The sequence below is a fragment of the Populus nigra genome, chromosome 7, assembly GCF_951802175.1.
Source record: "Populus nigra chromosome 7, ddPopNigr1.1, whole genome shotgun sequence".
Taxonomy (NCBI): Eukaryota; Viridiplantae; Streptophyta; class Magnoliopsida; order Malpighiales; family Salicaceae; genus Populus; species Populus nigra.
The window spans coordinates 18,687,319-18,712,715 of record NC_084858.1 but is presented as its reverse complement, the minus strand read 5'-3'; the positions used below and the strand labels follow the sequence as shown (position 1 = coordinate 18,712,715).

Below are 25,397 nucleotides of genomic sequence, written 5' to 3'. Positions count from 1 at the left end.
CAAAAACCATCACGAAATTTACCAGGGTAACATTATTATCCTATCAAGCAACTAGAACAGGAGTATTCTTGTTGTAGTCTGAAACCATCTTCTCCAAGTTCAAATTTGTATATATTGGGGCAGTTGAAAGTTACATGTGAAGTCTCGATCCTCTAGTAATTCAAGATATGTTAAATTTGGCGAGCAAGTCCAATATGTCGAAATCAGAAATTGGACCAACGACCGCATGGTTCAAACTAATGCAAACTGATGGTGCTGGGGGCATTTTCATGAGTCATCGGTCAGTTTTGTTGAAAATATGAACGGTGAAAACTCACAAGCTGCAATAGTTTCTGTTGTAACTTTTTCCTAATACACTAGGAGGACCGTCAACAACAAACTCCAGCTACTTCTACGATGCATGCATGCATCTTATATCTAGATACTCGGTTCGTTTGAACCTCATGGGCATTCATAATCACACAGTTGCGTTGCTGTTCAGAAGCAGGGGTATGAATACAGTGTAGGCTCCAACTTTTATTCTGCAAGTGCCTTTGCGTTTGTTATAGATATCAGAGTACCTTCCAGTCATTTGCCATGTGGGTTCCAAGAGTACAACAGCTGATCTTAGATGGAAACAAAAAGAAAAATGTACAGGAAAAAACAAACAAGAACAGAATAATTCAAAATCTAGTAGGCTCGCATGCATAGAAGAAAATATATTGAGATTTGAGAGATAACAAGCTTGTAAAGTATTAGGCGCTATTACAACAACAATTTGGTCCAAATTGGACCGAGCCAAGCAAGTATGAATAGATCATTCTTGAAGGAGGGTTATCATGGGAAACCTAATATATTAGTACAAGGTACAAACAGAATCTGTCGCATAGTCAACGGAGTTAGGATATAACCGAGTTGCATTGGGAGATTAGTTACATTCTTTCACAAAAGCTAATACATATGAATCCAAGCAACTGGAGGCATCCCCTTGCGCAGCCTCAGATGCATCAACAGGGTCTTCATTAGTATATACGATAATTTTCAGCATGATGTTGCAGAATTGCCTGCAAAACAATGCCAGAGATTTCAACGAGATCACAGATTGACTCAAACAGGTGAGAAATTAGCATGAAAATGAAAAGTCATTGACTCTATTAAATAATGCTAACACAACTTAGTCAGTAAATAAGACCATAAACACCCATCTGACTTGATCCTGAAATTAATTTACGGATCTAAACTGAAACTAATACAGTATCAAGTACCAACCTAAAAGCCCACGATGCCACCCTTAACTTTTGCACCAATCATACTGAAGTTTGCCATTTGAGTGGCAAGGCTTGCAGTCACAGAGGTTTTATACTCGTGCACAAAGCTCTACAAGAGCAAATAGCATTGGCAACAGTAGCAAAAGGCCCCAACTGCCCATAAAATCCATCATGTAAAGATCAAGTTTCCTAGTAAACTATCAAATCCAACATTAAACCAGTCAAACCCTTTCAGAACAAATAAATGCCCATCAACTAGTTTATGATCGAGCTAAATGCTGCAAAGGATCCATATAATAGTTTGGGTTGAGGCTTAGTTGTTTTAAATACCTCGTTTACATGTGACTCGTATACCCATCCATCACATTTAGAAAGATCAGTTGCCCTGCCTGCTACACTCTTTCTTGTGAACCAACTTTTTTATGCTTGAAATGTACTATATGAACTAGCAAAAAGCTTGTTTTTAATAGAATAGAGGCCACTTACTTTGGTACAACTGCTCCCAACTGCATTGTTTATTGCTGGAGGCTTTGGATGGAGCTGTTCTCCAACAAGAGGCAGAAAAGAGGACTCAGGATTCAATGGAGATGTTATTGAAGCAACATTGTCTTCCTTGTTGACAACATGTCTATCCTCAGTCAATGAGAAACCAAAGAGTCTGCAGCTGCTTTTGCACAACACCATATCTTGACTGCTCCTAAAGGCTGATTGAGCTACAACAGGTTGTGAAATGCCATGCTGAAGATGCTCATGGGAAAGAACATAAGGATTCGTGCTGCATTGGCTGTCTCCTCTTAGACCAGGGTCAGAATGTGAGGACAGCTTGAATTTTCCCCCATGTGTTTCAGGATAAAACCAACTTTGAGTGTTAGTTGTCTGCTCCTCGTGATCATTGGAATTAAAAATGGAAGTTGGGTTTGAAACCTGATTGCTAGCATGCTGAAACATCAACACTGATGATGGTGATGATACTTGTGTAGGAGGTCGCATTTGAGTATTATAGCCCTGCATCATGGTAGACCATCCATTTCTTGAGCTTGACATTTGAACACCATCAGAGAGTCCAAGACCACAATTTTCAGGAGCCTTGTTAGCATTTGGAATTCTTCTATATGGTGAGCGTGGAAATATTTCTTGACCTTGCAAGACCTTATGGAATCTATAAGATTCATTAAAGCCTATGCCTTTAAAGGAATTTTCAGAAGTGGGAATTGAGCCTCTGATACCACTTCCTATTGCAGCAATCCCAGATCCATGTGAACCAGGAAACCGACTCCTTATTTCAGATGGGTGCTGATTTTGACCATCAACATCATCATAAAGAGTATTAAAACTCATAATTTCTTGACCTTGCAAGACCTCCTGGAACCTTGAAGATACCCTAAAGTCTGATGCTCCAATCCCATCTGTTAGAAAAACATGCAGATTAGTCAAAGAACATTGCACAAAGAAAGGAAAAAAATAGGGATAGGATATGGTGATGCATTTGCAGAGGGAAAGCAGATCCTACCAGGGATTGGAAATTCTGCCTTCAATGAAGGCAATCCAGACCTGCTTCTCTTCAAACCAGGTGCCATAAAGTTATTGGAACTAGAAATAGAACCAGAACCAGAACCAGAACCAGAAGGCTCAACTTCCCAAGGAGAAACCCTGCTGTGTCTGTTAGCCTCCATATCATCCCACCTTACCTGAGAAAACAAGGATACAATCGAAAAATATATAAATAGTCATGACACATGAAAAGTCAAAAATTGTAAAGATGCTTTATGATAGGAAAGCTTAGTTGCAAGAGCACAGATAGAATCCAGAAGAAGAAAAAACAAAGCAAAACCCAAAGCCCAGATTGGCAAGCAGGAAAATATACAAATATCCCATTTTTAAACTCACCAAGCAAAATAAATTACACCTACATTTCTATTATTGAAAAAATTCTTTAAATATGTGATATTCAGTAATAATAATGAATATAGAACATATCATCATTCCAAAGTACCGACTACAGAGCAACAGGAAAATTCCATGGAGAAAAACCAAGACATTAATTATTGGTTAGACACTGAAGAACACAAGAAAGGCCCCATGATGAAAGGTAGAAAAGCATCCTGACCTTTGCAAGCTATACATATTATTTCAGTTCTGTAGATCTTCCACACTCAAGACAAATAAAGACTGAGGATGAGGCAATAATGCATCAAAAGTGACAAGAGAAAGAAAAATACTTAGAGCCTAAAAAAGCAAACCCAAGTCTAAGAGCATCCCCACAACTAAATCTCAAAACGAACCTTATTTGTATTACAACAGATTTTCCACAAACATTTAGGAACTTGAAAGTAAATCTTATAAAATATACTTTTCAACAATTACATACCAATAGACATTTCCATTTTGAACCAGGCCATCTAGTAGGATCTAGCTCACTGATTCCAGTTATTAGTCCAGTATATCTGCGAAAAAGTACTTTAGTTAGTATTTAGATAACGTAGTTAGTTAGAAGCTCCTAGCCCATGGATGGCAAACCTTCTTTCTGCTGCATCTTCAGTTTCAAAACGCATTTTGACCCTCATTCCAGCAGAAAAGGACCGGTCAAGGCTCTTCAAGAACTTATTGAAAGGTATAATGAACTCTGATGAGCTGGCCCTACAAAGTTAAAATTTGCACTTGAAAATTAGAGGAATGAAGAAAGTAATAAAAACCATAGTAAATGAAGTACTGGGAGCAAAAGCAGAAACTAAGAAACTGTTCTGAAGAGTACACTAGGCATTAAGGATCGTTGGCAAGCATAAGCAAAAACTAAGAAACTGTTCTGAAGAGTACACTAGGCATGGTAAAATTTAAGTCAAATACATAATCTCAAAGCTGAATAGAATTTGTTAAGGGATGTGATTGACTATAATTGTAATAAAGGATGTTGAGTAAGTTTTTTTCTCTTACTCTTCAGAAAAGCATTAAGAAGTGTTATACACAATCCCCTTATGGTCAGTATCTAGAAAAGGTAAATTTTTCTGCATAAACTGTATCACATTGCGCACTAAAATTTTACATTTTGAAAGACAATGGCTCATAATCCACCCATCCAGATAGAAACTCAATATGCAATTGAGTTCCAGTGTATTCTCAAGTCATGGGTAAATACCACAACAGCTTGAGGGAACAGGGAGCACTTTGGTGAGTTACACAGGATTTTGGAAGAGAGTTAACAGCTTGTTAGACCTACTAATCTGGATTCTGAAGTGAATGTTTTGGTAAGAAGTGAAACATGGCGAGCAACAATGGGAATACCTTTGAGGTGGTGCTACACACAATAGAAGGTTAGAACTTTGGTGACAAGTAAAATGAACAATGGAGATGACATCACCATGAGAGGTGGTATCAGATGATGAGAAATGCAAAAAATCTATTGGAGGAAAAGACATGGATGCTATTTGTTTTCTATTTTCTGAGCATGTTCAAATAAATTGCTGCACTGCAGTAGCTGTATGGGTTCCATAATGGAAAGTAAATGACTCAGATTTTGAAGCTTCTAGTGCGACCAATATCTTAACAATAAGAGTGTCATATTACCTCGATGAAATTTCTCAGTTAGGTTTCCCTCTAAAATTGCAGTTCAGTATTTTCATCTATCAAACAAAATGATGTATAAAGAGCACAACATGTGCCAAAACTAAATAATTTCAAGTCACTGGAATGATTGAAAGATGCTGCAAACACCTCATAAAAATTTCCCGGTGATATTTGCATGCAAGCTACATATTTTCCTACCAACATTATATGAAACAAGAAGAAAAATACCTTGGATTGTAGTAAATGCGGAAAGCACTTCTCATTGAAATAGCATTAGCTACTTCCGCAAGAGAGCTCTGATTCAACTGCTGATTCCAAAGAGCCGGATAAGTAGGACCACATTTAACTTGTGCTGCTCTTCGAACTCCCAGTCTCAATTCTCCATCCTCACCCCTGATGGAAGATACCAATGAAGAACCACCAAGTCGGGCTTAGAATATCCTATTGATAAGAAAAGAGATTTATACCTGAGAAAGAGCACAGCATCCCCAGAGACAAGTTTTTTCTTATTGACAAACGCACTCCATCCAGTAGTGAGCAAATGCCTCCGAGGTTGACCTGCTCAAACCAAGAAGGAAAATGCAAACTCAAGAATCAAACAGGGGAAGGGAAATATATAAAATCACAGTCAGCAAGCTATTATTTATCATTTGAGAGACAGACTAAAGTAATGAATCTGAAAATGCAAGTGATATTGCCTCGAGCATACCCCTGTAGATATGTCGAAACTTCCACTCAGAGCCATGCAGATCCTTTGCTACAAGCTCTTGCGAAGGCCTTTGTTGAGTATAATCCTGCAGTAAGAGTACAATTCAGTCAATAACATCCGAAGTTGAGCCAAGAAAGCAAGTTGGTCACAAGTTGAAATCACACATGGAAGGTTATCAAAGAACAGGAATAAAAAAAGTAGAGTGTTGTTTACCAGAGGAGGGAAGCAGTCCTCAGCAGCTCGACGAGGGACTGAGAAGCCTCCATGAGTGCTGGTATCAGAAGCAGTTAGTGTCTTGCAGAACATATGCGGTGTTGTTGTCTTCACTGTGGCTTCAACATCCTCCTCTTCACCGTCTCCCTCAAATAACCCCTCCCTCAACTTCTGCTCAATTTCCTGTGCACAACAAAAAATTTGAGACGAAATGAACCCCATCTCAAGAATCTTAGGTTACACCATAATAAATCAAGAGAAATAAAACAAAAGATGCACCACTGACAACAAAGTAATAAAAAATTAAAATGCAGGACTTGAATTCAAAGAATGGTGCCTATTTACAAATGATAAGTATTTTGTTTGTTAATTAACCATTTAATTTCTGGTAAAATGAAGAATTGAATCTAATATCTTGAACATTTTGGAATCACTATGCCAATCACAATTAGAAGCTCAAATAGGAAAACTTTCCCTTTGGGGGTCTTGGTAATATTATAAATTTGTCATCCAAAAGCTCAATTTACTAGATGTTCTTATTACAACCATCAACAATTGAAGTTAAAGTAAGATTAGAACAACACCCACCTCACTCTCAGGAACCAGAGAAACCTGTGCATAAACATCATCACTTGCTGCCTCTGCCTGCCAAAAGGGGGGGAAAACGACATTTTTACCACAAATCTGTCTTAACAGATATAGCACTCCAGTTCCCCAAAAGAAAAATCAGAACAAAATTAAAAGCAACCAAATACATAAATAGGCATCCGCACATTTACAATGCTAAACAACTACAAATCAAATTCTCCACAATTGCTAAAAACAAATACCAAAAATGGAACCCTTCGATTTCCTTTCAAACCAAGTAGCACCAACAATTAAATAGAAGATTTTTTTCAAAAAAAGAAAACACCCATTTGGCCACAGCAATTCCATCAATAAAACGCACAGATAACATACACATACAAAATGACATAAAGACTTACATGGAGCTTGACATCAACAACCCTACAGAAGACATGAGGAGGGAGATCATAAATCCCAAGAGGCAAATCAGGGAGTTGCTCTAAGTGACCTTGAGGGACATACACAACAATACTCCCTCTCTTTGGTAAAGATATTAGTGGGCCAGCACAAGCATGCCAAAGCTCCAAACAAACAGGAGAAGTACGAGACCCAGAACCAGAAGCACTTAAAGCAGAAGCAGCAGAGGACGATGATGGAGAAGATAAAGACCCAGAAGATGGTGTGGTTTCGTCTTCTTCAGTTGTGTTAAGATCTATCATACCCCCCATTTTTTGCCTTAGCTATGTAGCCTACCTAAGCAAAAACAACGACAACAAGAACAAGAATAGTGTAGAGTTCTTGAAGACTAATAATAATAAGGAGATGTTGTTGATAACAATAATGAAGATTTATCAAAAGACAAGTGCTTTTGTGAATAAGGAGAGGTTTCATGGCTGCATTATAGTGCAACTTTGGTAATGACTTAAAAGGAGATTGGAGTCAAGACTCTTAAAAAGAGAGACCTTTTACTCTCTTTGTCTCTCTCTGCTTTTTTAACATATCAAATCAAAAGCTTTAAAGGTTGTGTTACTCCTGTTAATAATTTATTAAATTAAAGATTTCATCTTTTTACTTATTTCCTTTATAATTTTTTATGGGTTCTCTTTGTTGTTGTCGTTGCTCCTCATGATCTGCAAAACTGAGATGCAGTGCCTGCTACAATGCTGTGAACACTCTGCAAGGATGCGATGTGTGGCAGCAGAGCCAGAGAGAGAGAAAGAGAAATGAGAACTAATAAAGCTGTCTTTCTTTTCTTCTTTTTTTAAGTGCTTTTGCTTTTTGTTAGGCGTTTGTTTAGTTAAATACCACTGTCCAACAACATAATACTAAATATTAAATCTAGTAGGAAATGATTAAAAAATGCTACAACAGTTTATAAATTTATTAGTAGCTGTAAAGAGGAGGGGGGGGGGTAGAGTTGGTGTACGGATCCCTGTATTTCCGGGGGGTGTCTATTCTGTCCCCTTCCATTTACCAAATCTCCCCCATGTCCCTGCATTTCTTAAGACAGTAGAACTCCGGCTGCCATGTTTGGTGTTTGTTCCGGGCAGCGTTTTAATAAGAATATTTTTAAGATAATAAAAAAAATACTTTAGAAAACAAATCCATATCTATTTATGTTGTTAATCTCGAAAAGGATGAACTTCTAGTTTGCTGTAAACCATATTTTAGGATGTAGCCAAAAAAACACATTCATGGCAGCAAGGAAGCAGGGAGTAGAAATAGAGAAACGCTTTTCAGAGGGCCTTTTTTTTTTTTGCTTTTTTTAAAGGAGGCCGGCCTCCACTTGTTTGTTTACCGTTGAAGTTTCTAGTTAAACTCATCTGTATTTCATGAGCATTTTGCATAGCTTTTGTGGTAAAAAATCATGGGATATTGCCAAGCTCGAGAGTTGCTAGCCATCTGCTATGGAACTTTTCGGTACTAGCTAGCTCCCTATCTTTTCATCTTCATTTCGAATCTAGTCTGTTGTCTGTTTGAGCATCGATCCAATTGGTCGAATTCGGTATTCAAGATCTAAATCAGTGAATCGAGAGCTATATAAAGTTACAAAACATCCATGTTTTTCCATCATGATGTTGCTTCCTCTTCTGCCTGCTCAAGTTTTGACTCTACCCTATGAAACTATGGTCCTCTAGGCAATTATCGTTGTTTCCTTTGGTAAAAAGCAATGGTTGCTGCTTGTCATTATGCCTGGACTGGACAAGGAGTGGATAAGCATGTATATATTAATTCGAATCGGAAATTTCTCTGCCTTTAATAATTGGCATTAGTCCATGCCTAGTCTTTCTTAGGATTAACAGGAGGAGGAACCCTAGCTACTCATCGCAATCTAATCTGTATTATTTGATTTCATTTCATTTCTTTTCATTTACAGCGTTGTCTCCTTCGAGTCAACTAGTGTCCACAATCAGTTGAAAAAAGAGAGGAGAGAATTTGGTGCTGGGGTAGCATTCTGCTTTCTTACACGGCCTCCTCGAATGATTGTTAAATCTTATTTCTATAAAATTAAAAAAAAAATCACTTACTTTTTTATTTATTAAGATTTTTAAAACTTTACATGAAAGAATTTACAATAATTTCAATTAAATGTATATTTTTTAAAGCTGCAATAACAAAAATTACTACGTCTACGAGTGACTTCAATTTTAACATGCCCTGGTCCTCTAGTTCATATTCATAGATTCATTTGTTGTTACGTGTACTTTCTGTATCCATCTTTGGTTTCGACAAAATCTGTATGTTTAAATATCGGATAGTTCAACTAGTTAAATTTTAAGTTTGTTTTTTTAGAGATTATTAGTTCGAGTTTTACAAATGTTAGAGCCACTGAATACTTACATGGTCATTAACTTAGGAATCGTGAGATTAGTCGAGGTGCGCGTAAATTAATCCGGACATCTACATTAATAAAAAAATCTATCTATTTATTTCGAATAAAATGAAATCCTAGATAACCCTAAAAATGACTTAGATTTTTTTGTTTCAGGCAGTCTAAGCAAATCATCAGAAGACACCAATAAAATCATCATTATTTGTCTGTGAACTATTAAGGTATATTTCACAAAAATCTAAAAAACAATTCATTTAAATTTTTATATGATAATATCAAAAAAATAATTTTAAAAAAAACTAATATAATTTCAAATACAAAAATATTTTAAAAAAAGAACTACAACAACCTGCACAAAAACCTCCATAATGGTTGGTGTTAAGGTTTTGATATGGTCCTCCTTGATCAGTAAGAACTGAATCAGCACATGTCAGAAAACAATTAATTGGTTTTTAAATACTGTTGGAATCCCATAAATTCAAAGCAACCCTATACCCTAAAAGGAAGTGTAGATATAAAGCTCTGTGGATGAAAATGAACCCAGCAACTCAAATGGGTAATCATCCTTGTACACATTATTATTAGCAAGCTACTAGACGTGGTCCGCGTTACTATGTCTATCCATATTATTACAAATTAATTAATTAATTATTAATGAGCCAAGTAAAAAAAACAAAATTCCTCCAACACCAAAACTATTGATTTTTGTTAAAAAGAACAAAATAGTAATTACAATAACATAATGAAATGAAACTGTGTATAAAAAATCCCAATAATTAATAATCATTTTACTGTCCATTATCATAACCAACCTTAAAAAGAAATTATATATTTTCAACATATTAACTGTTGTTGGTGGAGCATAACTTGTTGATTTTTTTTTAATTTACATTTTCAAGAATAGCATAGCTTAAACAAATTATATAATTGTTATAGTGTAACCTCTAGAATTGTTGTAGAAGGTTATGGTGTTCAAATATTTTATAATTAAAAGAATACTATACCTTATTCTCAATAACACAACTCAAAGACCAAATTATTTTCTTCAAATATTTTTTGGGTTATATTAATTTGTTCAAAAAAATCTTTTCGTTATGTGTTCCTTTTGAAAAGAAAAGAAAAAAAAAACTAATCTTTTTGTTGGAAGGAAAGAAAGATCAGTCAATATGTACAGTGTATGGACAAATGTTTCACAGTAATGAAAAGGGAGCAGGTCTTTATCAGAGCCATCAATGGCAAACGACCCAGTCCCTCAGGCCTATGGCTATATAGGCTCAACTTGAATAGCTTGGTAGGTGATAACCCGGTCAAAACGGGTTGCAACTCGATGCCCAGTTGGCTTTGACCATGCCAGAAACTCCACATTCCCACTCTCACTCGAGGGTTCTTTCAGAAGAATTGGAGAGTAATTCTCAAAAAGGTTAAAAAAAACAGAGAAGAAGCTAACTAAGATGTTAGATACGGAGAACTGATTCAAAGCTTTCGGTCAAATTCAATCGGTCCATTTCAGAATGCGTAAAATTAACTTCAGATGCAATCCACCAACGCATCATCAAGTTGACGATAACATTTATATGCAAAAGTGAAGCAAAATAATAATTATAAGACATTATTATTATTATTATTATTATATATTTTATATGAGTTTCTCATTGTGTGAATGGAATGAAATACAAGATAATTAAAAATAAAAATAAATCTAAAACCCATGGAGATGTCACTATACTGGTACGTACACGTGTGCATGTAGCAGGTGAGGAGATGGAGTTTCCTTTTTTATATCCATTTATTTATTTATTCATTTTAATTTTGTCATCTTACATTGCCTTTACTAATAATTGAGATGATTTACTTTAATTTATTTTTATAGAGTTTCCATAATTTTAAAAATATCTCAACATAAAATTGAAGCTGGATTTTGTATTAAAAAAAATTTGTTACTTATAAAAATTTAAAAATATTAGGACCAAAATTGACAGCGAGGCAAATATTTATCATTTTTAAGCTGTTTATTGAGCGTCTTTTCAAAGATTTTGACCTATAGGATTTTTTTTATTTTTTTTTAACCCTTTTTTGTTTGAAATTTTTATGTTTGATCTAAAATTTTATTTTGTTCACATTTCAATTTTTAAGTTTAAGATAGGTGAGAAAGCCACTAAAAAATAATGAAGGGGAGAGAAAACACATTATCTATTCTTGTTTTTTTTTTTAAAAAAACAAACAATGCATCATCCACCCATTTCATGAAAAAAGAAAGAAAGAAGACCTGGCCTTGCAGGCTCACAGACCTCCTTTTAATGAGTAGTGTGCTTTCGCTCACCCAAACCTAAGTACCTAACCTCTTTGTGAGCTTTGTCTTTTTCTTCTTTAGTTTAAATCACAATTTATTTATATAATTTAATCAAGAATTTATTTTGGATATTATTTTATTAAATATCATTTGATTTTTTTTTCAAGTAACATTATAGAATTTGTTTTTATAACATTAGTAGGCATTGTTTTTGTACAATAAAAATTTTATTCGGTTTTTTCTATGCCCATGTCAATTTTTATTATCATAAGATTAAATAAAAAAAGATTCTAAACACCAAAGTTATTAAACCTGGTCAAGTTTATAATCTGAGTTATGGGTTTGACAGGTAAACTTAAATTGGTTAGGATAATCCAAGACATCAGTATCTTAAAGGGCTAGAAAGGCATCGTCTTGATTTTTTTCTTAAGTCAAGTTGGTTTTTGACCGAGTCACTTTTTGATCAGTTAGATTGACTGGATCATATCAGATTAACCCCCACCTGGTTTGATTTGAAGCCCAAGCCAAACAAGGGATTGGGTTAGGTCGTCTCCATGTTGACCCGCTGAGCCGAGCCAACATGGAGACGACTATATCTCAATTTCACGGTAGAAGATTAGATATCTTAATTTACATTTATATCTCAATTTCTTGTCTTAGTTTTTAGTTGGTATTAAATTTTTTTTAATATTTTTAACATATATAATTCTCATTTTTATAATTAAATGCACACATTATATTTTTAGTTCACAATTAAATTTTTTCTTGGTACTATAAAATACAATGACAACATCTTCACATTATTTTTTTTTTAAAAAAAAGAAAATTCTGATCTCACCTTAAGCATAACGCGGGTGAAGTGGTAGCTTTATTTGCATATGATTTTAAATTACAGCCACATTTGCTGATAAAGATTTATGGTAGCATCTATTTTGGAGTTGCAATTAGCCCGAAGGAAACTCAATTTGCTGATGGACCCTTGATTTATTTATTAGCTTTTATTTATTTATTATAATTTTAAAGTGTTTGTGATGTGCAATTTATCCTTAGGTTGTTGTCTTGCTTCCTTGTATTATGGTGGCTGGCTGATTTTCCATTTAGCCACACATTCTTGATGGGTTTATGGACAACTTATCTAATCCTTATTAATAAATTAGATCACACTTGAATGAGTTGAGAAAATTGTAATAAATTGAGTTGTCAAGTTTCGTCAATTTGCTTTCAAAAAAACGACATTTAGGGCTTTCGTTGTTTGCTAATTGCTTACAGGCGTAAGCAACAGCTACTTCCTCTACCATGTTGTATGAGTTTTTTTCCTTTTTTATTTATTTATTTATTATGTGGAGCCTCTAACTTGATGACAACAAGGGTTATTTGGCGAGGTTTTCAACCTCGTCTATTTGGATCCTAAATGAATCTTTATTTGACTCTAATGTCATGGAGTTCTGACCTGTTTTTCTCGAAGTTCAAGTCATTCCTCCATCTTTCCTAACCCTAGGAGTCCTTATCGTAGATATCGACCATCTGCACGCATGCATCCTTGTCGTTTAAGGTGGTCACGAATTTGTATTATCTTCATAAAATCTCACTTTGTTTCTCTAAGGTTAAGGTTTGTATGTTAGTTTCAACTAATTAAAACCTTTATTTGTTTCGATTATTCTTGATATCTTTTATTGTTTTTAATCTAATTAGCTCCCACATTTTTCATTTTTGCTCCAATTCTTCCTTTCTATCCATCTTCGTCTGCAATAGTAATGGAAAGCATGTGTAGATTTTAATCCCATCCTCAAGATTTATGAAACATCTCATGATATCACATGGAGAATAAATAAAAAACAATCGAAATTGAAAAAAGTAAAAATAGAATATAAATTGAAAAATATTTTTTTAAAAAAAAACAAATATGATAAATCTTGAGAGGATTAGAGAAATACCCTAATTCTACGAACTTCAATTCTTGCTTATTTTTATTTGTTAATACTACAATTAAATAAAAATAGAGATTCTAATGAATCTAACTCTAGGTAATGTCAAACTTGTCCTATCTTTATTTTACAATTCCAACCATATAAGATTTTCATTTTTTTTTATAATTCCCATTAAAATGTTTTCTAGCATATTTTGATGCAGAATTGGATAAAACACACATGTATACACATGCATGGGTTCTATGATACACCACATGTTGGATCAATTTAAAAAAAAAACATAATAAATAAGTAAATGTATTGTTAATGTGTCCCAGTAAGAAAAATAATGTAATCATGAACTCAAAAGTTGATGCATAATAGAAAACACCTTCTTTAAATACTAAGATAGTAACATACGTACTGTAAGATATATTTTTGTTTTCTAGATATTGAGATGATGATATATTAGATTGACCAGAACCAATCTTGATGAAGCTAGAAGATTCATGATCTAAGTTATGAGACCATAATATCGTCATAGAAAATAAATAAATAAAATTATAAAGTCAAATCCCAAACAATCAATGTTGAAGGATAGAACTGAAAAAAATTAATTTAAAAAAAAAAGATAAAAAAGAGCGGCTCAGGTCAACTTGAGTAAATTGTTGAACCCATGACACGAGTAACGAGAACATGATGACCCTATAGAAATAAAATGAAAAAAAAAAAAAACATAGCCGAAATCTCAATCAACCTAATGTTGGAGGTTGAAATTGAAAATAAAAATTGATTTTTTTTTTAAAAAAGACACAAGTCAACTTGAGTTAAGCCTACTAATCCAAAAAAAAGTCATAAAAATAAGATAACCTAAAAAAAAACCGAAAAAAATTACAAAACTCAATTGCAAACCAACACAATATCAGAAGAGAAAATTACCAAAAAAAATTATATTTAAAAGAAATGACCAAAAACAAAAGATTTGGAACAACTGAGATTAACCAACCAAACTCACGATTCAGGTCATGATACTGAAATTACCTCATATACAACAAATATAAAAATAAATAAATTATAAAACTCAACTCAATTGAAATAAAAAAATCTATTAAAGAAATGAAATTAATTTTTAATTTTTAATTTTTAATTTATTCATTCTTAGCTTTTATGGTATATTTAGATAAATATATTCTATTAACTTTGAGAATAAAATTGAAATTTACACATATTTTCTATTACTATTTTCAACATAAATGAAGGGAAATGGAGGGTGGAACAAAAAATATAAAAAGGATAGAATCTGGTTACAACAAACCAAAAGTTCAAACAATATTAAGACAACACATAAATATAAATTTTAGGAGGACAAATTAAAATTTATTCTATTTTGTACACGTAAGTATGTATGATTAGACATTTATCAAGTTCTAAGAAAAAAGATGTGAAAATTATTTATTTAAAAATATATTAAAATAATATTTTTTATTTTTAAAAAATTAATTTTGAATTAGCTTATCAAAACAATTTAAAAATATAAAAATAATTAATTTCAAGCACAAAAAATAAATTTTATAAAAGTTAAAATAATATATTTTTTATTTATAAAAACTTATTATTTTATTTACTTTGTAAATAAAAATTCATCTTAAACCATTTTAATTAAACACATATTTTGTGATTTAATTTTTTTAAATAACATCCTAAATTATTTATTTTAAACTATAACAATAAAGATTACCACAAATACCAAATACACGCTTTATTCTTTTGCGTCAGCCCCAACCACCGCACTAAGATTGTTTCATTATCAGACAGGCTCTGCTTATCTGGGCACCCACTTGCTTTTTTGATAATTGGGGCGGCTCATATAATCAAGCCTGTATTAAAACCATGAATTGAAATTGGCCTTGCAGCTTTGCTTATTCAACTCTCTGTCACCCTTCCTAAACACAAAAGCAAATTATCTTTCCAAGTGGGTAAACCATGATTATCAACACCATAAAGAGTGCCCATATCACTTCCCATCTTCCATTTTTCCATATTTTGAATGCCAATAATATCCATGATGGTCAGTTGCCTTGTTGGGAGCCCTATTAACATCAGACATTCTCTTTTCACCATGCCTCTGTGCAGGTAGCTCAGCTTTACTATTTTCTGGGCACACTATGATGATTTTTCGAAGCATTTCGTCTTAATTGCAGCCACTTTGCTTTTCTGATTGGAATGGGAATGGGAATGTGGGATGGTGCTTCTCCTTTTCTTTTATCCATTTCTTGGCTTTCTTTCCTCTCCTAGGTTTTAAGGTGGAAAATTGAAGTATAATGAAGACGACGACAGCGTATCTTTTGCCATTTCTTAAAACACAGTATTTAAATAGAAGAACACCTGTTTTTCAGGATTTGATCTTGATACTAGCTAGTGAAAGCTTCAAGTATTTACCACTATGATGTCCCCTTGTAAACTTGCTGAGTCTGTTTAATTCTATGTATAAATATGGTAGTATATGAATAATCCAATCAAATAATTAACTTCGTAGGTCAGATAGGGTTTTATTTTTCTTTAAAAAAGAAGAAGAAATACTAAAATATAAATCCCTTTTGGAAAAGAAATATACAGATGCCATTGAACTAGAAATTCAATGACAAAGTTGGCAATAAACTAAGAAGGCCAGCAAATCTAATCTTGACTCTTGTATCTGGAGGTGCTCAAGGGCAGACAAAACCTTCGATTTTTTCTCACAGTATCTAGAGACATAAAGATTTAAAATGATGAAAAAGGTTAAAACTTTATAGCAGTGATGAGTAACAATACTAAAATCTCACGTGCACCATAGGGTAAAACGCATTAGATGAAATCGATAATGCTTGTGATATCATATTGTTTTGGATAATCATGACTAAGAATTGCATAAATCTCATCTTAACCAATCTTATGATGGTATCTTCTGACCAAATTGTAGGACAGCCGGTTAGTTTGTCGCATGTGGGATTAATTGCTACCATGATTATGATTATTATTCTTAATACTAAAAAATGAAAATTATTACACCGAACGTACGAGTTTTGCTAATCAAGCAATTGCTCTAAGAACAGCAACGGAAGTACCATAAAGTTGTTTATAGATTCACATAAAGACCGATCGATTCGAGCCAAGGCGAGCTTACTTCTTTTGAAATTAGCCAAAAGAAGAAGGCAAATGGGACCTCCAGAGGAGGGTATATTCCCCCCCTGCTTGCCCAATTGCTCTGTTTCGTATTTAATCATGTAAAATTGAAAGATGAGACTTGCTAAAGTCTAAGATAAGGAAAAGAACAACAATGTACTGCCTGAAAGGAGCTTTGCGTCCTCCCATCACAAAAGAAAAAGGGATCCTTGTGATTGCTTCTCAGCATGATGTACTATGGTCGGTTGATATCATTATTACTTGTATTTTTAGCTAAATAAACCTCAAATGTTTCGTGTCGAGCGCTGCTTCTTCCTCCTAAAGGAAATGCATGAATCTCGAGATACCCCCCCCCCCCATAAGACCTTTTTATCAGCATAGATTTTTCTTTTTTTAAAAAAAAAAAAAACAAAACATTTTAAAAAATAATACAGTTAAAAACTTAGCTAGAAAAACAACATAATTTTTAAAGTTATATATATATTGCATGAACATGGAAAACAAAACAATTTTTTTTTATTTCTTATCCTCCTCCTCCTCCTCCTATTGAGCATTATCCTTTATATAATAAACCAAGAAAATAAAGCGTGGCACTCTGAACAAGGTAGTTTGCACTTTAATTAAGCTGTCAATACTAGGTAACAACATTACAGACAAAACAGGATTTTCTTTAAGCTAAGTAGATTTTGTTGTCTTGATTGATTAATGCGCACGCAACAATTCACACTACCATCATAAAACGAGGGTTAAATGTTGGTAACAATCCTAATCATTCTCTATAATCCTTTATTTTCCACCCTCTAATCCATAACCCAGCCCGATAATCCACCCAGCCTCAAAGATAGATTTTCATTCTCAATGTCCTGTCGGCAAAATTTGTATGGATCCATGAGATCAAACTTGACTCTCTGCTGGGTTTTTTTTTTTAAAATTCAAATTTTTAAATCATTCTAGATTTAGCCATCCCTCGTGGATTTTTTTTTATTTTTGTTTATTTTTTATTATTACCCCCTCTCTCACTTGAAATTTGCCCTCCATACTCAATTTCGATGATGAAGTTGCAACGAGCTTAGGTACAAGAAGTCAAGAACACACTAACAAGCGTAACTAGAAATGGACTCTCCATTCCATTGACCCTACAATATTTGAGAGTCTTTGGGAACATAATACAAATTGCGCGTTTTTAAAAATTTTAAAAAATGTATTTTTTATTTAAAATATTTTTTAATTATTTTAATTATTTTAATATACTGATATTAAAAATAATTTATTTTAATATATTTCTAATAAAAAAGACTTTAAATTATTATTATTAACACAATCTCAGATATACAATTCTCTCGCATGCTCACTCCCTCCCCATTTCCCAACCAAAGAATCTCACCTCACAAAACCCACCCCACTCTCCTACCACACGTGCCAACCACAACGCCATCGCCATCACATACACCAACAAATTCTCCCCCTTCTCGCCATCACATACGATACTTACACGCAGGCAGCAGATAGTTAACAGGGAGAAGGTCAAGTCTTGAAGAATTAAAAAAAAAAAAACAAAAAACAAAAAATGGAGAAAATTTAAAGGTCCCCCACATCCAACGATGAAGAGTAAAGTTGATGGCTTTCTGCAGAGGGAACCCTCGACTTTTACGCGGGTGCTTGCTGCCCCTGTCTGCTCCCCTCTGTGCCCTTTGTCGCAGCCTTTCATCGTACTTTAGTCGCGTCAATCATCGCTCCTCACACGCGCCCCTATGCTCGTGTTTTCGAACGCGCCCTGCCTTTCTCTGGCACTCTCCTGGCCGTACACCTGTTAGACGATCACTTTTTTCTATTTTATTAATAAACAAATAAAGTATCCCTCAGCTATATATTTTTATTTGTGGTTGCAATATCTTAGTGCTATTAATTATTACAAACGCTGTTCTTTTAATTATTTATAGGATAAAATTCAATTTCCACTCTAAGGTTTACTTATTTTTTATATTTCATTTAAATTTTTAATTTATTCCAGGCATACCCCTTATATTTCATGGCAGTCCCACTTTCCACTTCCATCTATTTCTATCGAAAATAGTAACAGAAAAGGTATGCAAATCTTATTTTAATCTTCAAATTTAATATAACATCTTAGTATAACTTTAAATATAATAATAGATAAATTTAAATAAAAAATTTCATTAAAAAAATATATTTGTAATGAAATAAATATAATAAAAAAGATTTTTTTTCATCGGTGCTGTCTACCAATCATTTGATAATACACAAGGAAGATTATACTAAAAAAAAATATGTCTCATCTACACGTTTTATCCAATTCTCTATGAAAACCTACTATAAGATCTTGAATAAGAAATATGGAGGAAAAAATCAAAATCCCATATAGCTAGAATGGTTGAATAAGAATAGAACAAGTTCAACATCATCTAGATTTAAATTTATTTTAATCTTAATTTCCATTTAATTGTGATAACGACAAAGGAAAATTAAGATGATATTACTAATTAACTGATAATTAAAGTTGGTAGGATTGGGGTGTTTTCGAAAAGTTAGCCATCTCAAGTTTTATCATATTTGTTTGACTAAAAAAACTCTTTATATATATATATATATATATATATATATATATCTTAAGATCATAATTAGAATTTACACATATTTTTCAATGCTATTCCTGACATAAATGACCAGATGATGGAAACATCATGACAGAAGTGAAAGATACAGGGCTAATTCAAACAACCACAAATTTTAGGCGAAATTTGGATAACATATAAACCTCATGGTAACAAATTGAATTTACCCTAATTTATGTAAGGCATTTTATATATTAAGTATTTTATAAGACATTTTTTTTTAATTTTAAAACAGAAATTTGTTTATTATATATGTTGAATTTAGGATTTATTTTCTTGATAATTATTTACATGTATCAAGTTTTTATAGACTAACATTATATTTCTATAATAAAATGCATGTATTTTACTAATTTTTTCATAAGATGAATCTTATAGTTCTCACTCCTTTATTTCATAATGGATATTTTGATAATAATAAAATATTATTTTGATGTGAAACTATAATGGACATTTTAATAGAATATTACCAATGAATTTAGGATATAATTTGTAGATGTAGGTGTATGAAGTATAAGTCACATGTACCGAAAATTGTATGTGTCTGTTATTTTGTTGAATAGACATACTATAAACGATGAGTTTTATATTAGTTTATTGGAGAGTATGGTTACGGTTATTTTTCAAAGTACTTTTCATTTAGAAATATATCAAAATAATATTTTTTAAAAAATTATTTTTAACATTAGCACATCAAAATAATCTAAAAGCACCAAAAAATATTAATTTAAAGCAAAGAAAACAAATTAAATTTTTTTCAAAAGCATTTTTGAAACGCAAAAACAAACAGAGTCGTCATGCTAATATTATGTTAAGATAAATTTACGAGAGGGTCAATAAGCTACTGTTATGGTTTGTTATGCAACCAATGCTACTTGACATGTCCTTGCATCCAACTGGTTCTATACTTGTAGCTCTACTTTTGATGCTGTTAGAGAGACATTGTGTCTAGATGATGTTATGGCTAAGGATGAGACGACTCAAGCATCCTTATGATGTGATGTAGATGAAGTAGACCCATCAATAAGCGATAAATATAGATAGAATTGATCATGTGCAGTGTTATATATTATTTTGTCATTTTTAATGATGAATTTATATTTTATTTTATATGTATTTGATTCTAAATTTATAATTATTTTAGGCATGTCATTTTAAGATATTGTCGTTGTTGAGTGGATTATGAATGTTTCATATTTATGATGAATTTTCATATTTGTAATGGAGTAGTAGGATTTAAAATCAAACATTTTTAGATGAATAAGTAAATGAAGACAACATGGTTAAGTCAATCAATATGATTATTATTGTTTTAAGATTGCAATGTTTGTTTGCTAATTTTGAGAAATTATTATTCTTGAGTAGATTTTAAATTTTCATAATTTCAAACTAGACTTTTCTAGAGGAATGAAGGCAATATGGTTATGTGAATTTATGAGATCAAGTGAGATAATTAAGTTAATCATCATTCTTATCATTTTACAGGTTAGGTTCGTTTCTTATGATAACCAAGTGAATACTGTAACAATGGTGATATAACTTGAATAATAGAAAGTTAAAAAACTTTTACAATATTTCGAGAAAAAATAAGACAAGTGATGTGAGTAATTGATTAGAGCATAAATGATATAAAATATTATTGGATTGGTTTTAGGTTTGGATTTGGAGACTTGGGCTAGGGTTAGGGGTTTTGATATTTGATTTGATTTTGGGTTACAGGGATTGGGCTTTGGGTTTAATACTTGGATTTACGTTTAGGGTTTATGATTTAATATTTAAGGTCTAGGTTTAATGGTTTATATTTGGTATTTGAGTTTACGGTTTGGGTTTGAATTATGATTTTGAGATTTCAAATTTAAAAGAATTTAGGGTTTGTGTTTGAAGTTTGAATTTTAGGTTTGAGTTTGGGGTTTAATGTTTAGAGTTTGGATTTTTGGTTTTGCTTTTAGAGTTTGGGGTTTAGAATTGAAATTTAAGTTTCCCATTAGCTATTTAAGGTTTGGATTTATGGTTTTGAATTTATTTAGGGTTGGGGTTTTGAAACTTACATTTTAGTTTTTTTTAGGGTTCGAGGCTCGGATTTAGTGTTTCTATTTTAGATTTGAAGTTTATGATTGAGGTTTGGGTTAGGGTTTCAAGGATGGGGTTGGGCTTTGAGCAAGGGTTTTAGCTTTAGATATGGTTTAGACTAAGGTTTTAAGATTATGGGTTTTGTTAAGTTTGATCCAATTAAGTTAAAAGGTTTGTAGTCTAATTTAGGCATTTTTTTCTCTTCATCTTACCTGAAAAAGTAGATCGCAGCTTGGGTTTGATTTAATAGTTTTTAAGTTTTTTGAGTGATTTTAGAGTTTTTTTTTTATAATTGACAATGAGTTTATCAAAGTTCTTATAATATTTTTTAGGTATTTTCTGGTAAAATAAAATTCAAAAATGAATTTTTAAGGTAAAGAAACTTTGATCCCAATTTTTCAGTCACATGAGGTGATAAGAGAATAGATAATCAAGTGATTTGTCACTTATTTTTAAAGAATATTGAAGGGGGTGACATGTTGTACGCTCCTAAAAAAACAAATAAAAAACAATTAGTTAGATATGTTAGGCTACCTTGTAAATAGAAAAAAAATTAGTAACCCTTGCATATTTTTTCTTAAATTAAAATTGTTTTGATGCGACTCAAAATTAACTTATATAGAGTGTAATGTATAGTATGTAACTATTATGTATTATGTATGTATTATATATTCTCGAAGCCTTCTCCAAATACTCTTATCTCAAGATTTGAGGTCACATGAAGGAGATTGGTGGTGGATGATACCTGGAAGTATGATTACCAAAAACAACTAAACTTGTCTTTATCTCTTCTAGAAGTTGTCGATTACATCACCCTAATCGTACGACTGTTAACAATCCAAGAAAAAGTATTATTATCGCTATTAAGATCTCTTAGAGGTTACTTGCTATATAAGTTGTGCTGCAAGTTATATAATTTTTTTAAAACAAAAAACCTTAATATACTGGTTTTTTCAACACTTTTTTTTACATAAAAAATTCCAATTATATACTGAAACGCATATGCATATATTTAATTAAATAAATCAAGAATTATTTATGCCAATAAATACAAATAAAAATAATTAACGATAACTAAAGATTAAACTAGAAAAATAATATATATATATATATATATATATATATATATATATATATATATATATATAAGATTAAGATATTTCATTTTATAACATGACCATGTTCCTGGTTGTGTTTAATAATATTTTTTATTAGAATCAATTTTTTATTTAATTAAATGATAACAGAAATAGACACACACAAAAATAATTGAATGAAATTAAAGAAAAAAAATTATGCAAGGTCGCACGTATTAAAAAAAAAGGTATTATTTTATGTGAAAACCAAGTAAAAACTAAATAATATTTAACTCAAAACTACATTGAAAAGCCGAGAGATAGATGTGGATATAAATATATGATCTTGAAACATGGGCCATAGACTTTGTTGTATTTAATAATTTTATTTCTTGGAATCAATGTTTTATTTAACAAAAAAATATAGAGATAAACAATTAAAAAAATAAATAATTTTTTCTAGAGTAGGGCTACACAGAAAAAATATCTTCTAATATTATTAAAAATAATTAAATCTTATTTGCAAAACAAGTAAAAATTAAATTATATTCTATAAAAAAAACACCATAAAAACTTGTTAAAATTGAAAAACAAAATAATCAATAAAAATAAAAACACGATATTAAAGGTTGAATTTGAAAGAAAAAAATATTAAAGAACAAAAAAAAACCAATAGAATAAAAAAAAACCTAGGTGCATGGACCTTGCAGGCTAGTCCCACTCGTCTAGGTAAAGTTTTTTTTTTCAAGGGGTGAATGACTTATCATCAATTTTTTGACAAAAAAGAGCAAGCAACACATTGCCATGAGTTTTGTTTTTGATAAAAAAAAATTCGATGCCACCTCATTTTTTACTTAAAACATATAAAAAACACCCTAAACACCTTTAGAAACCCATCCATTGTCTCAAATAACCCAAAAGGTCCTAAAAATCGAAATTCAACCTGAAGTAAAAAAACTTTCCAAGCTTAAATCTTCTACCTCAAGTAATGTGTAGGACAAAGAACACCTAAGTCGATCTTTCTTCATCGAATGAAACTCGTTGAAACCAAAATCAATATTTTCTATGATCATAATAGATGTCAATCAAGACTTTCTTCTTCTACAATAAAAATCCAATCACCTCTCTCTTTTCTTTCTCAAACTAGGGACTAAAAAACATGAAAATTGATTTTTGTACCACAAATGAACCAAAAAGTTATTATTTAAAAAGTATGAGTGCCAAAGTGAACTTTTAACCTTATTTTTGAATTTTCTCTTTGTTTTACATGTTGGTCCACTTTGTTTTTATTTTGTCAATTCTTAACAATTTTTGATAAATTTGTTATGAATTTGGGCATAAAAAAATACAATTAAAAAAGAAACACTATGAATTACTATAATGAAATCTCGTACAATTTAGAGTTTTCTATAATAATAACCATTTTAAGTAATTTTTTTTTTATCTTTCTATTTTTTTATTTTTTAGATTAAAATAGTTTACAATGACCACGTTAACCACCCGGGGCATTGCTGTTTGCTGATATTAAAATAAATAAATAAATAAATAACTCTTTCATAATATTGTTCACTAACCTCCTGCATTCATTGTTTATTGAATCCATATAGCATTTTGTTTGTTTGTTTGTTTGCCATTCTTAAAACACATAAAAATTGTTTTTTGTTGGGAATTTTTTCTTCTATGACGACACACACAACATTTTTCTTTTTAATATAAACTTGGTTTCAGTTCTGCTTAATCAAATTTGTAAATTGAGGTTTCTCAAAAAAAAAAAAAAAAAAGTAAATTGAGGCGAGAACAAAGAAGGTGGCTAGGAAGCTGGGGCGAGTCGGCATTTATTAAGGCCCACTATCGATTCCATCTGCTAATCTTCAGAGGCAACTTTAGTTGGATGGGCCCGTCTTGTCATTTCAGTGGAGCGTCTTATCTTAACACAGAGTCCATTTATGGCTAGAGTTAACTCAGTAAAGTAATGGGTGCTCTGGTATTTTACCAAATAATTGTACTAAGAAATTCAAATCCTGTGCTTTCCACTTTTGATTTGTGGCGTTGGATCTAGTTGTTAAGATGCTGATTGATCGAGACAGGTTTAGGTTTTCTTCATCAAGAGGGAAAAGATGCAATTAGATATAATAAGCAAAGCCCACATAAATTGGTGTGTGATCCAATTGTTAGGAAACCATAGAGCACCCTGAATCTATTCTGGAGTTTACATTGTGGTTTTTTTTTTTTTTTAGATTGTTTTGATATGCTGTTGTTTAAAGTAATATTTTAAAAAATAAAAAAAATATTATTTTAATATATTTTTAAACAAAAACATTTTGAACCGTAATTTTTACTATTTTTCCAAACACACTATTAAAATAATAAATAAATAAAAATCTACACATCTGTTTTTGGTTCAACGACAGAATCTACACATAGATTAAATTTCTCTTCTAAAAGCACACCACTCATATTAATCTAATATATTGATTTTCTTTTTAATAATTAAATTAAACCAAAATATATTTGGTAAAAAAAAAAACAGAATCATACGATTTTTATTTTGGTTATGTATCAAAACAATGGGACCTCAAACTTGACATATAAACATTTCTATAAAAATAACCTTTCATATTTAACTAACCTAATCAAATATTCATATGAACTTATCCAGAACATCTTGATTTCCAAACGTTAAAAACAAAGCAAAGTTCAATCAAACACAAATAACACATAATTATATCGAATATGATTACCATATAATTAAAAACTAAATTTAAAATTTTATTAATAAATATTTTCTTTTCAAGTAATTTAATTTTCTGAAAGATTTACCACTCCTTAAATAAATTAATAAAACTAACCTAAATAAAATAGAAAACTTAAAAATAAAGAAAAAAGTAATAAAAAATCTTAACAAAAATAAAATAATTACAATTATTAAGCATAATATTTGTTTTTCAACTATCTTCGCATGTATTAGTTGAGTTATAGAGGAAATAATTCTCTTCGTCAACTCAAAACATTACAAGAAGCTGTTTAGCCATGGCTTCCGATTGATGTTATTTAAGATGCTACCGATGCAGGAAAACTGTGCAATTGGGAAGAAGAAGAGGCTGCAGGATTAGATGCCTGACAAAAAAA

General features: G+C 31.7%; 1 protein-coding gene across 3 annotated transcripts; it reads right to left on the bottom strand.

Annotated features, from left to right (window-relative positions):
- Window positions 1-683: 683 nt before the first annotated feature.
- Window positions 684-7,562, bottom strand: LOC133699695 (auxin response factor 3-like). 3 transcript variants are annotated; one of them, XM_062123070.1, is made up of 13 exons: window positions 6,717-7,562; window positions 6,319-6,375; window positions 5,731-5,913; window positions 5,518-5,602; window positions 5,276-5,366; window positions 5,037-5,201; window positions 3,765-3,884; window positions 3,616-3,691; window positions 2,758-2,935; window positions 2,172-2,653; window positions 1,734-2,069; window positions 1,249-1,400; window positions 684-1,043 (listed from the first exon to the last, which is right to left on the bottom strand). In XM_062123070.1, exons 1-12 carry the CDS (start codon window positions 7,023-7,025, stop codon window positions 1,326-1,328), a joined length of 2,157 nt encoding a protein of 718 aa, XP_061979054.1. In that variant the 5' UTR covers window positions 7,026-7,562; the 3' UTR covers window positions 684-1,043; window positions 1,249-1,325. The 3 variants fall into 3 exon arrangements, with proteins under 3 accessions (XP_061979054.1, XP_061979052.1, XP_061979053.1); XM_062123068.1 differs by having other exon boundaries at window positions 1,734-2,653; window positions 6,717-7,559; XM_062123069.1 differs by lacking the exon at window positions 1,249-1,400 and having other exon boundaries at window positions 1,734-2,653; window positions 6,717-7,556.
- Between the last annotated feature and the right edge of the window lie 17,835 nt (window positions 7,563-25,397).

Coding starts and splice junctions, on each gene's coding strand:
- LOC133699695 (XM_062123068.1), bottom strand. CDS start 7,025: ATGGGGGGTATGATAGATCTTAACACAACTGAAGAAGACGAAACCACA. Junction 5,603..5,730: donor AGGACTGCTTCCCTCCTCTG/GTAAACAACACT, acceptor CTCTTACTGCAG/GATTATACTCAACAAAGGCC. Junction 2,936..3,615: donor CAAAATGGAAATGTCTATTG/GTATGTAATTGT, acceptor TTGTTTTCTCAG/GTAAGGTGGGATGATATGGA.